At 58.1% G+C, this 20,825-nt stretch overlaps 1 protein-coding gene across 9 annotated transcripts in view; it reads left to right on the top strand.

Annotated features, from left to right (window-relative positions):
- Positions 1 to 16,799, top strand: part of CLEC16A (C-type lectin domain containing 16A) — a 215,145-nt gene extending 198,346 nt beyond the window's left edge. For 5 of the 9 annotated variants that reach the window (XM_059415313.1, XM_059415312.1, XM_059415314.1 and 2 more), the window contains one exon: positions 4,102 to 7,600. In XM_059415313.1, coding sequence (XP_059271296.1) covers positions 4,102 to 4,457 — 356 coding nt within the window. In that variant the 3' untranslated portion in view covers positions 4,458 to 7,600. Of the gene's footprint in view, positions 1 to 549; positions 672 to 4,101; positions 7,601 to 16,486 lie in introns of those variants that run through there. The other 4 variants (XR_009407029.1, XM_059415316.1, XR_009407030.1 and 1 more) reach the window with 4 other exon arrangements.
- Positions 16,800 to 20,825: the final 4,026 nt, after the last annotated feature.

The raw sequence follows: 20,825 nt of genomic DNA, 5'->3' as shown, positions 1-20,825 counted from the left end.
TCGGGCCGGGCCGTTGGCTTTAGTGTGGCGACGTCAGGAACCATGGGCCTCATCAGTCGAGGGTCGGAAATCTGCTTATTTCACTAGCCGGCTGGGCTCCCCTCCCCCAACCACACAGCTTTCCCTCCTCAGATGGTCCCTGGGGTGCAGGGCCCTTGTGCTCACCGCTGGTTCGCATGTGGAACTGTCCCTGGAGGTTTCTCACCGACAGACACCACGCGTTGCCGACGACCCCCAGTCTTTTCCTTTCCAACAGGACTGAACCTTCGCTGTCTTGACCCTCGAGTGAGCCTCACGAGTGAGCACACGGTTGGGTCCCTAGCTGTGGTGACAGCACGTCGCCCTGGTGGGGCCCAGTGGGGGCATCACCTGCTCAGAAGGGCCGTGCCCCCCGCAGCTGTCCTGAGCGCCCACCGAGGCCCCGTCCCGCTCCGCTCACGCTCTCGTCCGCGCTGGACATCTGCCACTGTTCTGCACCCCTCTCCGCGTCCCCTTTCTCTGTCCCGTTATTGAAGGCTCTCTCTGACCTGTCGCTGTGTTTCCCTCTAGTCAGGAGTGGCAGGAAAGGACGCCGGCGAGTGTTCAGCCTGTCGGAGGCCGACAGTCACGGCGGCCACTGGGTTTAGTGCTTCGAACGGCAGCTGTCACGGCACCTCTCACAGGCGACTCAGGCAGGTCTCATCCGCTAGCCTGCACGGCCCACACGCCCCGCCGCGGCCTTCCCGGGCGGCGGGCCCTGCACCGCAAGCGGGGCCTCGCTGGGCCTTGGGGGACCAGGCCTGGGCCACCTCCTCCAAGCGGCCATCTCCCCAACTTCCCTGAAGCCCATTCTTGCATTCCCCTCCGGCCTCCCCTGGGCTGGGGGGGATCCCTGACCCTTGAGTCTCGGGCAGCCTGGAAACACTGGCCTTCTCCATGGACTGCCCAGCTGTGGGGGGTTCTCCAGCCCAGTCCCCCGAGGGGCCCCCCGGGTTAAATCGCAAGGGTTGAACAGTAGAATTTGCAAAAAGCAACCCAGAAGTCAACTAGGTTCTCTTTTTCTTTTCCTCCCCCGCTCTCCCCCAACCTTGCTCAAAGCTCAGGAGTGGATTCAGTCCCCTCTCAGCCAGGGCCAAAGCCATTTCCCCCACCTCTGCAAGGCCCCTCCATCATCCCCAGACTTACGCGCTCCAGGTGGCCGCCGACCCGGGCCAGCTCCCGGTGCAGGGTCCCTCGCTGCTGCCTGCTCCCCGCGATCCCTCCCGCCTTCCCCACCTTCAGGGTAAACCTCAGGGTTTCCCTTGGGGGCCTCCTACCCCCAGGCAGGAGCCTTTTGCCTTCTTTTGCATTTAAAGCTGCTTCTTCTGAGCTCTGCCCTCCGCCCTGTTATGCTCTGCTGACCCCCTACACGCGCACACAAACACACCCATTCGAGCGCACTCACTCAGTCCCACTCTCCCAGTCTGAGCACAGCGGCCGCAAACCCAAAGTTTTCCTGGAGACTTTCACTTGGCAAGGGCCAGCCCAGCCCCTGCCCCAAAGCCAAAGATCAGCTTCTGGAGGGTGCTGGCCAGGGACTTTGGGACCTGCTGCGTCAGGAGGCCAGGCATCTCTCACGGAACCCTGGACGTCCAGAACTTCCCGCTTAGGCCGCCACTCTTCTCCCTGGCTCCTGGCCAGGAAACCAAAATGTTCTCCAAATCTCTCATTTTCAGGGCCAGGCCCCTACTTGTGGCCTTCCAGCCAAAAACACCAGCAGGGAGACAAAACCAAGGGCTCAGCCCTGGACCGGAGCACATGTCTTCGTTGGGTTATTTTCCCCTGATGAAAAAAAAATCTCCTTTTTCATTCCCCTTGGAATGGATATATTTATAGATCACATTCAGGAAGAAATTTTTAGGTTCAAAAAAAAAAAGTGTTGTAGGTGATGGGTGAGGGGTTATTTGTTTTTCTCCTATAAAAATTGAAAAAGGCTATTTTTAAGCGGAAAAAAAAAAACCCAACCCTCTTAATAAAAATTGTTGATTCCTTTCTTAAAGAAGAAACCAATTTTGTGCATCATGTGTAGTATTTTTTTGTTGGTTTCTTGGTTTTTAAATATATTTGAGGGCAAATTGTCATATCCTCAATTATGCTCATCCCCCCCCAAAAAAACCCATTAGGGATCAGGGAAAGAGGTTTGCCAGCTTTTTTGAATATCTGCATGCAAATGAGCAAAGAGGGAACTCTTACAAGAAGTTTCGAGAGAACATGAAGGAAATGCTTTGGGGCAGCTCTGTCTCCAGACGGCACAGAAGTGCCATTTGGAGAATGAGTCATTTCTGAACTGCCTTGTCAGCAGCTGAGCTTATGTGGATGCGTTGGTACGCAGGCCGGTAGCCGTGCCCGCCCTCCCCGGAAGCCAGGTGGAGGCCGCCAAAGCAGGTGAGCCCCCAGAGGGACCACACGCTCTGGTGAGCGGCAGGTAGACCGCGTGAGCCCAGATGTGAGTCTGCGTGTGCGAGGCAGCCCATGCTTCGAGGGTGTCCTCGCTGAGCGGAGCGAGTGCAGGGAGGTGCAGAGAAACCAGAATGCGCGTGGAGTGTTTATTCAGCGTTTCTGGGCTCAGCTCACAGCCTTAATCACATTTTCCGCTAGTGCTCACCGCCACCCCAGCCCGGGAGCCAGGACAGACCCAAAGCCCCATGTAGTGGTTTTCTCTGGGCCTTATTTCTCTTTAAAATAAATATATATATATATATATATATATATATATATATATATATATATATACACACACACACATACATAGTAATAATGAAAAGAAGGAAAATAAAAAAGGCCTTAAGAAGGAATTTTCTGGAATCTTTGAGAGCCTGTCTTGCCCAGGAGCCTTGAGGGAAGAAACGCCGTCGTATTCTCTGGGAAACTCAGTCCGTTGCTTGTGCTTCCTTTCCACGGTGGGGAGCCTCTTCCTCTCCCGCATCCCATTCTCTACGCCCTTCGGTTTTCTTTTGCTCTTGGTTTTTCCGTTTTCTTGCCGTATGCTCAGTTTGCAGTTCTGTTTTGTTTTGGCTTAACTTAAAAAAAGAAAAAAAAAAAAAAACACTTAGCTTGAATCCCCTCGAACAAAACATGTCAACCATCCTTCCCAGCATCCCGCCAACTCATGGCTCGTCACCCCATCATCAGTGCCTCCTGCTGATGCCTGGTCAACCCCAAAAACCATACAGATAAGGTATTTGCTTTCCAAGTGAGATGCCCTCAGCCTTCTTGTCGATGCTTCCAGATCACCAGCGCTCAGCGTGGGGAGGATGTTTTCCACCGTGAGCGTCAATCTCAGCTGCCGTTCCTGTCCAGGCAGACTCCTCACTGGAAAGCAGATAGGCCATTTGTCTGTAATCTAATCAAGAAATTTGAAAAGCACCAAAAAAAAAAAAGAAATTGCCACTCCAAAAATAACAGCACTGGGCAGAGCCTCCCCTGCCTTCCCCCTGCCCTGGTTTCTCTCCGTGACCCCCCATGGGGACACTCAGGATTGGACTCAGGACTGGCCCCTGTCTGGGCGCTAACTGAGCTCACAGAGAAGGAGCAGGAGATGAACCACAGCCTGAGGTTTTGTTTTGGCTTTGCAAGCAGCGAAGTTGCACAGAATCCCTTTTGGTTGTTGTTTGGTTTTGTTTTTTAAATACCGCAGCGAGTTCCCCCTTGGGTAAATGCTACCAAATGTAGGCTCTGGAAATGGCCTGAAGCGATAAGCACACCCAAGCCTATTTCCTCCCTAAACACGTATTTACTCACTGGGCAGGTGGTCCCAGGCTCTCCCTCCTGCGGAGCCCGCCCAGGCGGCTTCCTGGCGCCATCATCTGCCCATTGATTTTGCACAGGCCCCTAATTGTTCTCTCACACCACAAGTCAGGGTAGTCCTGGGCCCTGACAGATTTCTCCCCAGGCCTAGGGAAGACTGGATTTACCAGCTCCTGTGTCCCCAGAAGGAGGAAGTGGAGACAAGCTGTCCCCCCAGCACCACCGTCTCCCACCCAGATGTCCCCGGGCCTTTGTGCAGGACGGGAGCAGAGGGTACCGACAGGAACAGAGTGTCTCGGGACTAAGTGTACCCCTGTTCTCTCTCCCCCCGCCCAGATGACCCCATAGCTATGGAACAGCCTCAGCCTCATCTTCCCAGCCAGTTGGTGATCGTCAACGAAACGGAAGCAGAGGCCAGGCCCAGCAAGAGCCTGGCAAGGAGCGCAGACGCGGAGACAGTCAGCCTGTCCCCCAGCCTCATCCCCACCCAGCAGCCCACCATCTCCCTGCTCTGTGAGGACACTGCCGACACGCTGAGCGTGGAGTCGCTGACCCTCGTCCCTCCCGTCGACCCCCACAGCCTCCGCACCCTCACCGGCATCCCCACGCCGCCCGCACCCGCCGCGGTGGGCACAGCAACGCCCGGCGAGGAGGCCGCACCCCCGGAGCCAGCGGGCCCCGCCGAGCACTGAGTGGGCGCCGAGCGGCCTCCCTTTGTGTGTGTGGCCCCGCTGGCAGGGACCCAGGATAGCCGGCTCAGAGACACATCAGGAGCACCCAGGGTCCCCGTGGCCCCAGGAACCACCCCCGCCATCTTCTCACCCTCCTTCGCTCCGTTTGAATTCCCGTTGCACTGTACATGACTTGGAGAGCAGACGACCCGGTGGAGACACCGCAGTGAGCCCCGATGACCAGGCAGCTGCTTCGGGGCAGAGATCGGCCTCCTGGTCTCTGAGCCTGGTGACCCTGGGGTGGCAGGACCCCCGCCCCCCTCTCCACCAGCCAGGCGCTCCACAGTCTAGAAGCTCCCCGGCCACCACGCCCAGTGCGCCTGGAACAAATGGACCAATTCACACTGGGTAGAAATTTGTAGAGAAACAAACTTCGATAAGCATCTCCTTTGGATATTTATTTCCACTTTTGGCAGCAGACAAAAAGCATTTATTTAAAAAGCGTCTATTTAAGAAAAAAAAAAGGAAAAAGTCCAAAAAAAGAATCCTCAGCCCTTAAGGTCTGACGTCATGTTGAAAGCATAATAGTGCTGTTAAGATTTCATTTTCATTTTCCCTTGACACCCCAGCGTTGTGTCCGAAGCTCTCAGTCTGGCTTTCCTGTTCCCTTACTCCTCTCCCACTCACTAACCCTGCGAACCTGTGGAATGATAAGTACCTTCCTGGAAAGTTGAGCTTATTTTTTAAACAAAGATAAGGGAGATACATGTATTCTCAGGTACACACAGAGCGGAGAGGGCCAAAAGTTTCTCTGTGGTAGTAGCCAAGGCGCCTTGCGTTTCCCGAAAGATCTCCCCAGGAAAGGGGCCATGGCAGCCAGCTCCCCCACTCAGGACCCTTCCTTCCTCTCTCTGGACTGAAACCAGTCAGGATGGCTTCCCAGCGTCACCTTCGGTTCTCGCCACCTCCCTTTGTCTGGAGAGAGCCATTTGGGACCGCGCAGACTCTGGCTCGTGGCCACGATGGAAAGAGGAGGTCACGGAGGCCATCCTCCGCATGGCCGGGGCAACACCCAAGGGCCAGGTCCCGCCCGCCGCAGGGACACGTCCCATCTCAACCAGTTGTCCTGGGAGCTCAGGTGTGCCGCTGTCCCTCTCGGCTGCCATTGCAGAGACACAAGCTGATTTTTTAAAAATGAAAACTCCACCGTTGCTTCTCCCTTTGGGCCAGATGTGCCCAGGCCGATTCTCCCAACGTAGCCCATCGAGCACCCGCACTGTTCCTGTCTGCTTCGCCAGGCAAGGTGACCATCACCCCTCCTGGATCAGCGACCAGACCTTCCACACCTTCCTCTCCTGTGCCCACCCGGAGTGCCAGCACACACGGGCCCGGAGACTGTCTGCCTGGTCAAGGACCACGGGCCCCATGGCCTCTGTCACCCTGCTGCTGTCACAGAGCCCGCCGAGGAGGGCCTTGGTGCCCGTGGGGACAGGGCTGTCCATCATCAGAGGCCCTGACGTAGACATGCTTCCCCACTTCAACAGGGGAGAGCCCCGGGCCAGAGAAGGAGGCCTTGCATGCAGAAATTCCCGGGATGAGCCGTGACCATCCACAGAGCCCCCAGGAAGAAAAGGCAGGTGGGATGCGAGAAGGGGTCAGGCGGTCCCTGACAGGAACCGGCATGACATCAGCCATAGGGGCCAGCAGCTGGCCACACGTCTTACCTGATCTTTGGCTTGGACAGAAGAGCAGGCTGGCACTCTGGCTTTGCAGGGGACTCTGGGGCAGCAGCATGACCGAAGGCGAGCAACTTCCCAGCCCGGTGGCATTATCATAAAGAACGGGCCCCTGCAGATGGACCCAGGTTCCCCTCCAGGACCACCAGCCTGCACTCTGAAATTCAGTGGCTCCAGCCAGCTTCACGTCTACCGAGCCACGAAGGAGACGTTGGCAATGGCTCAGCGGGAGGTCCTACGGCAGGCCTGTCCCAGAGGTGGGCTTGCGGTGTTGGTCCTGCGGCTTGCCTCAGCGGGACGATGTGGGTATGGGGTGGGGGCGGGTCTTCCTTAACCAGGGCCTACTTGTCGCCTTGTGGGTGAGGAGGAGGCCTGCATCCTTGTAGATGGTGCTAGGTCGTGACCATCACGGCGGGAGCCGGCGCGTCTTCAGGAACACCCCGCAAACCTAACAGCAGGGGCCCTCGGAGGCAGGCCGGCCCAGACAGGGCAGCGCCAGGACTCCAAGGTCAGGCAGAAAATGCTAGAGCCGGGAATCCTTGCAGAGCAGCCGGGGGGACTGTGTCCTTCTGGGGTCACACTCGCCAAGCCCACCCGGCCTACTGTTTCCACGTCCCCACAGAGAGAAGGGCCAGGCCCACCCTCCTCAAGTCCCTTGGGCCCATGGGGCTTACCAAGTCAGGGGCAGGGTTGGCCCCATGAACCCTCAAACCTTAGCTTTGCAGGTTGCTGTGAAGAAGCCTAGGTCCTTCCAGTTCAGGGACTCAAGCCAGCAAGGGCACCTCTCACTGAGGGTCAGGCAGGCTGAGGCCAGGAGCTCTCCAGCAGCAGCTCCAAAGCCACAGTGGGAGTGTGGGGCAAAGACCACCGTCCCAGGGACGGGCGGGAGAAGGGCGCCTACCCCTGCAGGCCTTCCCTGCTCCCTTTCCCTGCGCCCAGCCCGTCTGTTCCCTGCTCCCTGCTCCCTGCAGAAGGCAGCTTACCCCCCCCCCCACCTCAGCCCCTGCATTAGCAACCCCCGCCCCCGGGAGGGAGTGAAGACACATACCTCTTTAAAGACATACACTAGATTTCTCTAAGGTCTCCAGATGCACTGTTAGAAATAAAGGCACGGTGTGAACGGAGTCTCATCTTCTCTAGACGCAATAAATAAGAAATATTTAATGTAGTTATGTCAACATTGGGCATCAACTATCAGGGTTCCTTATGTTCCCTCTGAAGTGAAAATATGTACATAGTTCTTGTCCCACAGAGGAGCAGGGGTTGGGAAACCCTCATGCTTCTGGGCCAAGGGACGGTTCCAGGGAAGTACCTGCTCTCGCCTGTGTGACTCATGCTCTGTGGGCACCGAACACGAGGGTGGAAATGAAAACTGGAACTTCCTGGTAAATTTGAACTTGGCAATAAAAGCGAAAAAGTTACCAAGAATGTGGCTGCTGCTCCGTGGCGCTGTGGTAGGAAGGCCATGGCCCGGGGATGGGAAGGTTCTCTGCGGCCTGACCCTGTGGCCCGTTGCAGTCGCTGGGCCTCTCCCTGCCCCCACCAGGCCCAGGTTTTCCCCAGCTCCTGAAGGGGGTTGGGGCGGGGCTGGGAAAGCTCACTGGGAAGGTTCTGCAAGCCCAGCTGGGTGCAGTGAGCTCCGTCCTGCTGTGCTTCCCTTCCACGGGGCCGGGAGCTCTCTGTCCAAGCCTCAGGTTCTGCATCTGTGGAATGGGCTGTTAATGGGACAAGCACAGGGTCTCGCACTGGAGGGCCGGGGACAGGGATCCTCTGCACACGTGCTGCTGGGCTGGGGTACGTGGGAAAGGTCCCCACCGGGAACCGAGTCCGGTGAAGTCTGTCCCAGGTGGCCACAGTTCTGGAACACACGGACATGCACCTACATGAAAATCCCTGGAAATGGGGGTCTCAGGTTCTCCAGCTTAAACCCGGCGCAGAAACAGGCAGGACCTTCTGGGCCTTGAGGTAAAGCCCAAACTGAATCCTAAACATAAACAGGGCACCCGCCTCATGCCAGGAGTTGGGGCGTTTCTGGTCAAAGGCGGAGACGCTGCTGGGGGTGGGACTCAGTTCCTCAGAAGTCTGCCCACGGGGCAGCGAAGTCATGGGGGTCCCTGGGTGGAGCTCGGATCCTGCTCTGCACCGCGGCCTGCTGGGTGCTGCCTCACCCTTCCCCAGAGCAGCCCTGCCTCGCGGGCACGTGGGCACACACGCATTTCGGGGACTTCAGTTCTGAAAAAGGAACTTGCTGGAAGGATCTTCCAGGAGAAGGGGGAAGATGGGCCTGGGGAGAGGGGGTGTGGCGCAGAACTGGGGACAGCAAGTGGTGGAAGCTCCCTCCAGAGGGTCTCTCTGGGCCAGCCAAGGCACAGGCACCCACGTTGTAGAGTCGGGCACTGGCAGTGAGGGCCGAAGGGGGCCGAAGGGCAGGCGCCGGCAGCATGGCACCGCCTTCATACAGATGAGGAAACTGAGGCCCGTGGGGCTCAGCAATGTTCCCAAGGGCCCTGGAGTGCAAGTTCAGGCCCGTGTGTTTTGCACTGCCCGTACCACCTGAGACCCGAGCTGCTGGGCCAAGTGTCCTCAGGCCGTTTACAGGAAGGAGGAGGTGGAACAGTAGTTCTCAGGTGAATGGGTGCTGGAACTCTCTGGAATGCTTGTCCACAATCGCAGCCGGGCACTCCCCAGATCTAGTCCCCGAGTCCCCGAGATGTGGTCTGGCTGAAGGCCCTCTGTGCCGTGCATGAGCCTCCCGGCTCTCAGGGAAATGCCGTCTTCTCTTCAGGAGGCAGAATCCGGAGCCAGACTCTGGCACTCAGCAGCCTTGCGGCCGTGGCCATGGCCAGGTCACCTCCTGTCCTTGGGTCTCCTCATCTACAAACTCAGGACAGGACTGAGTCTTGTGGGTCATGAGGCCAGAGGGAGTCACTCATGCAAAGGGCTCAGCTCAGGGCTGGAGGCCTGGGGAGCTCTGGGCATGACTCCCTCCGTGGCAGCTTCCCCCGCCCCCTTCTCAGCCCAGGCTCAAACCCGGGAAAGGCCTTGGGCTTGTTTGGTGGCCTGTGACTCGTCACTTTGCTCTCCTGTCCCTGGTTCCTGTCTGTAAGGCACGCTGGGAAGCACCCGCACCAGATTCAAGGGCTTCACCAGGATCGCTGTGTGCCCTTGGGCAGGAAGGGGCCACCTAGTGCCCGGCAGGAGTCTGGGGGGGCTGGGGGGTGGGGAGATCATCACTGGTGCAGGTGCCTGGCCAGCCTGTCCCCGCATCTTGTGATGGCACCTGGCAGGTGGAGGGGCAGGTGAGCGTGGGGAGACAGCATCCTGCCAGCGAATGACCTTGGGTCCTGCCTTCAGGGAAACGGCTTCCTGCTGGAAACCCCCTTCCCTTCCTATCCTGACACCTCCCTGCACTTCCAAGCGGTGGGGGGAAAAAACCCTCCCCGTCTGATGCGCTTCTCTCCAAAGAAAGACAGGTCTGAATCATCCAGACGGGAACACATGGGGCTTCCCAGGAGGTGCCCCCCCGCCCTCCAGGCACCTCATCCACCCCAGAACCCGAGCGCCATGGCCCTTAGTGCCCCCTCCCAAGCTGCCGGGCCCCATGGCACCTGGCTCGGCCGGCTTTCCCTCCAAAAGGCGCCTGCCTCAGCACACCTGGGCTGTCATTTCCTCCACTGTCGACTGACCTTAAAAATTCAATGTGCTCCAGAAGCGAGAGACTTTACCACTGGAAACCAAAACACAAAATCCTGCTGACTGTATTTGTTCCCTGGGGCCGCCATAGCAGATGACCACAGACCGCGTGCCTCAGATAACAGGAACGTGTCTGCACTGTTCTGGAGACCAGGGGTCTGAGGTCAAGGGGTCAGGTGGGCTGGTGCCTTCTGGGGGCTCAGAGGGAGCATCCGTTCCCCGCCGTCCCCTCCAGCTTCTGGTGTTGTGGGCAGTCCCAGCAGTCTTGATGTGGGTCCTGTCTCTGCCCAGACCTTCTCACAGTCCTTCCTCTGTCCCCCAGTGATGTCAGATCTCCCTTCTCTTAGAAGGACACCAGTTGTTGGATTTGGGACCCCGTCTGATCCAGGATGGTCTCACCTGGATATCCTTCATTCTATCTCCAAAGACCTTATTTCCAAATCAGGTCACAAATTCCCAGGTGCTGGGGGTGGGGACGGGGACACATCTTTTGGGGGCAGGGAAGAGTCACCATTCAACCCACAATTTGCTGGAAATTAAAGATCCCGTACAAGTATGTACCATACAAGTAAATCCGTGTGGTTGAACTTGAACCACCTCCCATGATTTGCCCAGGGCTCCGGGCCCAAGGCCCGCCCTGCCCTGTCTCTGAAATCCGGAGACAAGCTGGAGTTAGGAGACCTGCAAGCACCCAACCAAGGCTTTCTCTCGACAGGACTGATCAAAGAGAAGCAGCAGCTCCCTCTGGTTTTGAAGTCTGTGTTCCTGTACCTGTTAAAAATCTCCGGATCCCCAGATGGGGGCTGCTGCTGTAACACACACGCATCATAGGTCAGAAGCTCTCATAGGGCACAAACCCTGCGTTCGTTTTTTCGCTTTTATTGTTTTGTTTTGTTTTATTCATCTTCCTTCTCCAGTAGACTCACCTAAAGGCAAGGTTTGTGTCTTCTTTGAACCAGTTTCCGCAAGGCTGGACACAGGACCTGGCCTTCTGTGTGCTGTCTCTGAATGTGGGATGGACGGACGGATGGACGGACGGACGGAAGGGAGAGAGGAGCCATTCCTGGACAAAGTCCCACATTCCCACAGCCCGAGTTCCACTCATGTGTCTGCGCCCATCGCCCCGGCCTTGAGGCTCCTTCTGTTTCTCTTCTGTCTGGTATCTTCCAGGCCTTCCCAAGGCTAGCCGGAGACCTTGGACAGAATCTAGTCGGTTCCATTGACAAGGACAGGAGCAGCTGAGGGCTCCACTCTGCCACCATTAGAAATTGCATCCCCCAACCCTCGCCGGGTGTCTGAGCTGGGGCAGCTGCTGCCTCCAACGAAGCCTCACATAGGACCGGGTGGCTTCAGAGCCAGCAGACCAGGTTCAAGTCTCCGCACTGTTACTCCTCAGCCACCCGTCCTGGAGCACACGGGTAAACCGGGACCAGCCCTGGGTGGGGCTTCGGTGGTATCGTGGGGACAAGGACGCCAAGCCCTTGACGCCCGGCCTAACCTAGGGTCACCTCGCTGGTGGTCCTCACCAGCAGCCCAGCTAGAAGCAAAGAGGAGCTTTGGGAAGTACCCGCTGCCCAGGCCCCTCTCAGGTGCCTCGAGCCAGTGCCCCTGGGGTGGGGCTGAGCCATGGAATCCTTTTGTGGCCCTCAGGTGACCGAAGGGCAGTCAGGATGAGAATAAGCCTTGGCCACGCTCTGTCCCTCACTGCAGCCACATCCGGAAGCCCTTTCCTGGGACAGGCCCTGTGCTCCCACCTTCCTTCCGAGCCACCCTCCCCCACCTCAGCACCTGCAGCAGCTACGCCTCTGGTCACCCCAACGCAGCAGGCTTGTCACCTGCCAGAGCCCATTCCAGAGACAGCCCCCTGCTTTTTTCTACCAGCGTCCACTGGCTTCCTTCCTGGCACTTGGCACACCTCGAATTACTTTCATTTAATACATTCCAAATCCCATTGTTTTCAGCTTGAAGAACGCTGAGAGCAGAGCCAGAGACAAGGCCTTGGGCACCAGCTGGGTTTCCAGGTGGTGATCCACACGCAGGAGAGCTAGCAGAGAGAGCGCCCTGACGCCCAGGCCCCACTGCAAACCCCCCCCCCCCCCCCCGCAGAACCTCCCAGAACCACCTCGAGACTGCATCCTAGAGCACAGAGGTCAGGAGGCCAGCCACAGACTCTCCCTGTGGTTGATTTGTGCCCTGGTGAGAAGGGCCTGGCTTCAGGCAGGGCGGCTGTGGGCCCATCGAGCTCCCCAGCCCCCGTCAGCCAACCCTCGTTGGGACTGGGATGGAAGATGGGAGACCCTGTAGGCCCTTGAGGGCGGGAGCTGGCAGGGCAGGGGGCCTGGCCTTGGAGGTGGCTGCGGGGGATGCTGCTGGGCCTCAGCCCGTGTACCGCACCAGCAGCTTCCGTGCCGCCCAAGTGGGCTTTATAGAGAAATTGAGCCAACCTCTTCAAAGCGGAGATCGCCTATGAGTAGCTGGATTGATGGCTTCTCTCTAAAAATCAAATCGAGGACCATGGGCCCACGTTCCTTGTGGGGACCGTCACTCAGAAATGTGTGTGTACTAGCCACTGGGCAGGTGTGGGCCCCCGGAGACACGGATACAAGCTGGACACAGTCGCTGATCTCACAGGGACCAGGCTCTCCCAGCAGACGGACTCACGGACAGGCAAGCAGGCAGGCCATTCCTTTCCAGCCCTCCCACTCGCACAAAAGGTACAGGAAACAACTTCTCAGGCCTCTATCTCCTCATCTGGAGAATGGGTCTGATGAGGGTAGCTTCGCCCTCAAGGGTCCCCGGGTTGGTCTCCGGGGTTCCCTGTCCACACGTACTCCTCCCACGAGGGTAGAAACCACCTGGCCAGTTCATTCCAGGCACTACTCGTGCCGAGGCCCCGCTCTGCAAGGGTGGCTTCTGGGCCAGGCTGGGCTCAGCACAGACAGGTGATGGTGAGAAAGACGGATAGAAAGTCAGGTGTGTGCCCTGACGGGAGCCTGTGCCCAGAGCGTGGCCCTGTGTGGCCACCCGAGGCTCCTAAACCTGGCCGCTGGGAGCAGTAGCAAGCGCAGGAGGGTCCAAAGCCAAGAAGTGACAGATGGGACTCTTTGCAAGAGATCCCTGGGCCTACGAGGCATCCACTGCAGCACGGAGGGGCCACAAGAGAAGCAGGTGACCCAGGAAGTATTTAGGGGGTAAAACCGACCGTTGCATTGGGCAGAGCAGCCCACTACCTTCTCCCTCCTCCATTCCTTCCTTCTTTGATGTGTTCAATTTTTGTCTTTTTTTCTCTTGCACCAATTGCCAAAGGATTGCATAGCTTTGGTGACCATCCGGCAAAGTACCCAAAAGTAGTATTGTCCATAGTCCCACACTAAGGGTCAGCTCTTGGCGGGGAACCCTCTGCTGACAGATTCCTTTCCAGTCTTTTCTCTATGCCTTTGAGCCATTGAAATAATACGGTGGGTGTCGCTTCATGCCCTGCTTTTGACATTCAGCTCCCCCCCAACCCAGTGGTCTCAGCATCTCCCCGTGTTCCCGGAAGCTCCGTTTCCGAAAAGAGTATCAAAGGTCCGCTGACGGGATGTGTCCCTTGGGGTTGGCTGTCGCCCATGGGTGGACCTGGAAGGTGTTTGTACTTTTATTATTTTGACTCATCCTGCCGAACAGCTTGAGACATAAACCTTTGTCCACATTGTATATTATCAATCCCTGGGAGAGGTTCTGAACCTGGGGATTACCCATCTGGTAGAGATAGAAATCACTTTAAGGCTCTGGCTACAAATTAACAGTTGGCTTTCCGGAAAGGCCAGAGCATTGGCGCCCTCACCCCTGCCAATCCACCCCCGCCACCGCCCCCCAGCATCCCCAGCACAAAGCGCTGTCAGTTGTAAATTCCTTCCCATTTGCCAACAGGGCTCAGAACTAACTCCTCTGGGGAGAGCTTCCTCACACGTACCCTCTCCATCCTCTGCATTCCTGTGGCGCTCGCTCCCCTCTCTCTACCTGCTCCTACTCCATCCCAGCTTCCCAGCTGGGGTTGACTTTGATCTTACCATTTGTGGTGGGGCAGGGGGAGGGGTCAGACCTCCTGCGAGGCACATGAGCCCCCCCTCCCCCGCCACCCCACCGATATCCAGCCTCCCAGCAACCTGTAAGGTCAGCATGGTGCTCTTTTACAGAGAAGCAACTGAGACCCAGCCCAGAGAGGCGGAGTGACTTACTCAAGGTCACACAGCTGCTGAGTGGCATGGCAGGGGCTAGAATCGCAACAACTCCCGATTCCTGGGCACTGCACACGTGCCGACCCCAGCTAAGCGATGTACATGCCTGATCTCAGTTTATCCTCCCCAAACACCACCACACGCTGGTGCTAGCATTATCCCCCTTTTACAGATGAGGAACCCAAGGCCCATAGTCACCCAGCTCAGAAGTGGAGGAGCCTAGGGTCTGTGAGGCTCCAAGCCGTACCCTTTGCCTGTTAGAGAACAAGGCTGAGAGTCCCCACGCCACTCTTCCCATGGGCCTGAGCAGGGCCCTGGCCAGCTCCAGCTGCCTTGGCAGAGGGAACCCCCCCACACACACCTGCCCAGAGAATTCACAGGAACTTGTCTAGAGCATGCCCTATCTCACTGTTTTCTCTTGAACCCGCTTATCTCCCTCGCATTAACAACTCTGGGCTTCTTGCCAATCTGCCTGGGTTGGAACAGTCCTTTGGGGGTAGCTCCTGCCAAAATACCCTGGGAACTGTACCCTGCCCTTGGTGGCATCTGTCACTGAGAAAAGGTGACTGCAGAGCCCACCCCCCCTGCCGCTATCTGGGAGGCCCCAGTGGGCGGGGAGGCAAGTTTCACTTTCCCCGTCGCTGGAGCATTGGTTCAGCAAACATTGATTGGACATTTACTGTGCACCAGGCACTGTACTAGGCACTGGGGAGGCAGTTGGGAACAAGTCAGACAAAACTCCACACCGTCTGCAGCTGAGCTCCTGGTAGGGGAAGGCAGACATTGAAGAAAATAAGCACATGAATCCCACAGTGACTAGCAAGTGCAGGTGCACGAGAAAGCACAGAGAGAGCTGAGGAAGGAGAGTCGGGCCAGCCGGGGGAGGAGAGGAAGGGGCGGCAGCTCTAAATAGTGATCGGGGAAGATTGTGTTTAGGAAGGAGAAGGATTGAAGGAGGTTGGGAAGGGATGTCTGGGCAGTAAGAGTATCGCAGGCAGAGGGAAAGGCCAGTGCAAAGGCCCTGGGGCATGTTGGAGGGACTGTGGAGGGTCTGGAGCCACTCAGACCTCTGCCTCCCCTGCTTCCAAGCCGTGCGGGGGCATTGGTGAGAGACACAGGAAGACGTGCACCCTGAAGGCTGGGCGCAGGGGAACATGTGCTGGCTTCTTCATCCTGATTCTCTTCACCTTCTCCTTCATCACCGGTGTCTTAGTCACTAGCCTGTACCGAGCACCGCCTCTGAACTGGGAGTAGTGCTAAGTGCACGGTCATGATCCATCCCTTGTTGCCTCTCAGCCCTGTGCAGTGGGCGCCATGATCTCCCATTTTCCAGATAAAGAAACCGAGGCACGGAGAGATTAGGAGTCTTGCCCAAGGTCGCTGATCTAGGAGACAAGACTGGGACGGATCCTCGATAGGCCTACCCCAGTACCTGCACCTTGCCTCCAGCCCAGCGGGGAGCTCTGCACCCAGACCCTGCAGGGGTGGATGGTCACACTAACTTCCCTTCCACGTGTCCCAGCGTGCTTGTCCTCAGTGCAGGGGGCTCAGCCGTGTTTCCCAGAGGAGGCAGCCCCCTTCCTACACTGCATCCATAGACCACCAAGGGGGCAGGGGGGCAGCCGGGGAGCTTGGGGCTTCCTCCAGCCCAGCCCCCAGCTCCTGTAGGGGTTCTCCACACGCCTGCCGGGGCTTCCCACGCAGAAGAGATGCCTTGAGGGTCTCGCGTGACCTCAGAGATACAGGGGATAGAGCCACCCCTCCTGCACTCCCTTTTGGTCCATCACATAAAGGGAAAAAGAAAGTCTCCACGGAATGCTTCTCCATTTTTAACAGCCTCTTATCTTTTTTTTTTTTTTTTTTTTTAAGATTTTATTTATTTATTTGTCAGAGAGAGAGAGAGCACACAAGCAGGGGGAGCAGCAGGTAGAGGGAGAAGCAGACTCTCCGCTGAGCAGGGAGCCTGACTCAGGGCTCGGTCCCAGGACTCTGGGATCATGACCTGAGCCGAAGGCAGACACTTAACTGACTGAACCTCCCAGGCACCCCTTTAACAGCCTTTTTTTTTTTTAATTATTATTATTTTTTTTAATATATAATATATTATTTGCCCCAGGGGTACAGGTCTATGAATCGCCAGGTCTTTAACAGCCTTTTAAACATGTGCTGCTCCCCCCTTTCTGAAAAACCTAGAAGCACCCCCACGTCACCTTCAACAGGCCACCTCTGAAGGCAGAAGTGACAATTTTCTTTGATTTCCGCTGCACTTCTTCCCTCATCCCCACCATGCGTGTCCGGCCAGACTAGTGTTCCGCTGGGGCCGGTATCACGAAATGTCCCTTTCCACGAAAATCCCTTTTTCAAAGTGTGGGGTTTAAAATAAATGTGTTCACCGCAACAGGGTACCCCTTCCCAGCCGCCGTCACGAAGACCGGAGACCGAGGCCGGCAAGGACACGAGGACCCCGGGGCATCGTGCTGGGAATCCAAGCGCCACGCAGGCACCACGGAGAATACGGCGCTTCCTTGAAACACGGTGAAGAAAATCACCCGTAGGCTCCAGCAACCCCACTTCTGGGTGTTTATCCAAAGAGAGGGACATCGCTCTGTCCAAGCGGCATCTGCCTCCCTGCCGTCACGGCGGCATCAAGTCACAAGACACGGGAGCAGCCTGAGGGACCCCAGTGGGTCAACGGGTAAAGAAAATGTGGTGTCTACAGCCAGCCATAAAAAAAGAACCCAGTCCTGCCATTCGTGACAGTGCAGATGAACGGCGAGCGTCTTGCGCTCACTGAGATAGTCATCGGGAGCCGGACGGACACCATTGATCTCACTTCTCTGCAGAACCTTGAAAAGAAAAGAGACTGCGTAGACACGGGGATCCTGTTTGTGGTTGCCGGGTGAGACCACCCCGGCTCAGTGCAGGACGGGGGGATGGCTGTGGGGCCGTGGAGACCCGGACAGGCTGGAGGGGCCCCAGCTGAAAGCAGAGGAGCCTGGCAACCTGCTTCTTGGTGGAACATCCTGGAAGCGGACATGGCTGAGAGACCCACGAGAGCTTGAGGGAGCTTCCCTGGCCAGCTCCGTGGGTCGGTTTGCAGGCGACAGGGGACACCTGCTCACATTCCACGAGCCACTGCAAGGCCCAGGACCCACAAGGTCACTGCAAGGCACAGTGACCCGCACCCGGGAGGAGAGGAGAACCGGGCATCTCGGTGAGAGGTGGGGGGCTAGCTATTTCCCTCACACCCCAGGGGACCCCCAGACCTGAGCAGCCTGATGCCAAGAAGGACAGATCCCAGTCCTGGGCTCCCAGGGCTGGGTGGGGACCCAGGGACTGTCAAGACATGCAGAAGATGCTCTCCCTCCCCCTGTCCCTGGGGACACGGATAGAGCTAGGAGGAACCACAAGACAAGAGTCCTTGGAAGGGTTACCCCAAAAGGGAGTGCATTTGCCCCAGAAGAGGCTGGCAAGTGACGAGAGAAGGGTCTCTGCCATCAGGAGGGGTGAGTAGGAAACTGCCCGCTGTTGGCACGTCTGGGGGGGTGACCACAGTCCCGGTTAGCTCCAGCAGCCACGCCACTGCCCTGCCCTGCTCCGTTTTGCACGCAATGGCTCCTTTTCTCCTCCCGAGCCTATGAGGAGACCCCATGTCACTGAGGAGGAAGCTGAGGCCCAGAGAGGCTGGCGTAAGGATACCCACAGGGTCTCTCTCTCTCTCTCTCTCTCTCTGGCCACACCCCACTGCATGCGAGCTGTAATCCACCACGTTGCACAGATGGGCAAGCCAAGAGCCAGAGAGGGTCGGTGACCAGCCTGAGGGCCCCTGAGTGGCTCAGGGCGGAGAAGGGGCCAGGACCCAGTCCTTCTGACTTCAGAGGCCAGGATCTCACCCTCTGGCCGCACATCCTCGCTGGCAAAGCCAGGAGGCTCAGCGCTGCTGCCTGCATAGCCCCAGCCCAAGGAATGGCCCAGGCCCCAGAGGGGGGGGGGTGCAGTGGCCGTGATGGGCAGGACCTCACCCACTTCTTTGAAGGAAACCTCCAGGCAGCCTGTTCCTCGAAGGAAGGACCACACCCGGTGTTTACCCGCTGGGCACCCTTGCCAGGGGATCATGGCAGATCCTGCCACGTGTCCATTTCTGGGGAGGGAGGGGGTGGTCAGGTGGCCTGGGACAGGGTTCCTGTGGGTCCTGGGCCTCTCCCTGGCACCCAGGCGGTGGGTGGAGCAGGAGGCGTGGACCCCAGGGCCCTGTTTCCCCCTCCCCGTCACACCAGGCAGGGCTCCTCCTGCCCTTCCGTGCCTCAGTGTTCCCATCTGGTTCGTGGGCATAGTCATACTTCCTTCCTGGAATGGTGCAAATCAAATGATGTCCAGTGTGGGGCTGGCAGAGCTGTTGCAACGAGGCTGGGCTTTATCCTTGGGGGCTCTGGGTAGCCCTGTGGGGAGGGTGCTTAGGGGGATAAGCTCAAAAGAAAGAAAAGGAAATCCCAGGACCCAACAAGAAAGAAGGAATTCAAGGTAAACGAGACACGTGGGAAGGTGGGCTCTCTTTCTGCCCATCTGACGCCCGGGGATCTGGCCGTGGAACAGAAATGTGCAAGGGAGGGCAGAAAAGGGACCGGGATGAGAGCAGGACCCCAGAGAGCTCCCCCTCCGTGAAAGAGGGCTTCACTTTGCTCACTGGGGCTGGGAGCGTGGCCACACGCAAGGGAGGGAAAGGAGTCTCCCGTGAGAAACTGAAAGTCCATGACAGGAATGGCAGGGGTGGGGTGGGGTGGGGCAGGGCCGGTGGGCGGGGGGCGGGCAGTCTGGGGTCTGTCTGGATGGGCTCCACGCCACTGCGCTGCCATCTCAAGCCATCTCAAGCCAAGGCAGCAGTGGTAGGAAGACCCATCTCCGGCTTGCGATGCCCTCGGAGCAGCTGCCAAAGTGACCTGGGCAGGACCCAGGGGGGAAACTCCCCATCCCAAGACCAGCACATGCCCCGAATGTCCCGGCGGAAGAGGAGCTCACAGAGATTCTCCGAAATCACCGGAGAAATCCTACCTTGCAGGACCCCCACAACCTCTGCCTTCCTGGGGTCTCTATCAGAGCATCCAGCCCTCTGCCATCCACCATGGGCTGTCAGTCTGAAAGGGGTTCCTGCTGGCCACCCCCTTCCTTGTCTGCTCCCTACCCCCAAACTCTGGGAAACCCGTCCTTCTCCCAAACGCCCCGTGGGAATGTGGGTTTGTGCGGAGGCACTGACAGAGGGGCTGAGTTTTTCCACCCGGGTCCGGGGGATGAGGAGACCGTGGGAACCCTGGACGTCTCAGAAGTTCTCCAAGAGCGGGAGGGAAGGTGCTGGCCTTCCTGGGGGGTTGAGGGTGGTGAGCACACGTCCAGGGGGTCTTACATAGCCTCCAGGGACGGTTGGCCTTCATGAGGCCAGTCTCCAAGAGCTGAGCACGAAGAAGCCTGTGATGGGCCCAGGGACACGGTGGCCAACCAGGTCCCTGCCTCTGGGGCAAAGCTGATCTAGACACGCCTTACCTTTCCAGAGGAGGGGTCACCCGTCCAGAGGCGGGGAGGGGAGGGCATGGCTCGAGAAGGACAGCAGGCAGCAACAGCCCTCCTCCTGGGCCCTGGGAGGATCACAGGCAGCCGCCGCCGGAGCGTGGCCCACAGAAGGGTTACTGGGCTCATTACTAATGAATGAATGGCCGGCCCAGCTGATGACTCGCCTGAATGAGCCACCGTGATTGATCTAACTCCGTGAATGGACGGATGAGAAAAATGAGTCCGTGAATGAAAGGCGCAGTCCCTGCCTCCCCAGCCCCTGCAGAGAAGGGGCCTGGCCCCCCGGGGAGGGGAGGAGAGGCCAGCCCTGAGTCAGAAGGAGGTCAGAGGCCGGGCGATGAGTCGCCAGGGCGCATGGCACACGCCGTGACTCCACGCTTAATCACTCCCGCCACGGATAACACACCAAGGGCCTGAGCAGGGTTCCCCTGAGTCACTGGCCATGAAGGCGGCCTCGGGTGCCCCTCCTACCCCTTCCTGGGCCTTGCAGACAATGAATCAGGGCTTTTCGGGGGAACTGTGTATCAACCATTCAGCAAGGAGTGTCCAGCCCGGAGAGGGAGCCCTTGGGCCCCGGGGCCCATGGCTGCTGGGGAGTTTGGAGATCCCGGGGAGGCGGGGCAGGGGTGGTCCTCCTGCACCCCCCAACTCTGGCTGAGCTTCTGGGGGGCTGAGACCCCACCTCGCAGCCAGCCCTAGCACTGCAGTAAATAATAGCAGTGACCGTGAACATTTGTGGAATCGGGCCCCATGCCAAGGTGGGGGGGGGGGGCTAGACTAGACTCCTCCTGTAGTCTTCTTGCACCTACCAGGAGGCGGGTGGAGGATGGCCTCCTGCCCACGACCTTGTCCACCTTCTGTCTGGGTCCCACCTGCACAACTGACCATCACCAGCGCTACTGCCTCTGATAGTCTCACTGGCGGCATTTTGCAAGAAACAGTCTCAGAGCAGCTGAGCAGCTGGGAAAGGGGCTTGTGGAGTGGGCAGCCTTGGGTCCCCGGGCTGGGAGATCCTCAGGGAGCGCTTGCATGAGAGAGGCAGAAATAAAGGGGGCATGTGGCAAAGACTCTGGGCCAGAGGCACGAGGCTGCCTCCAGCCATCCCTGCAGGGGAATTTGGGCTGGGGATGTGAGCCATTGAAGGCTGAGGCTGGGGCTTTCTTGCCCTCTTGCTGGGC

This window comes from Mustela nigripes, chromosome 11 (genome assembly GCF_022355385.1).
Source record: "Mustela nigripes isolate SB6536 chromosome 11, MUSNIG.SB6536, whole genome shotgun sequence".
In the NCBI taxonomy this organism is placed as follows: Eukaryota; Metazoa; Chordata; class Mammalia; order Carnivora; family Mustelidae; genus Mustela; species Mustela nigripes.
Note: the sequence above shows the minus strand (reverse complement) of the source record. Positions and strands in the feature narration are given on the sequence as shown.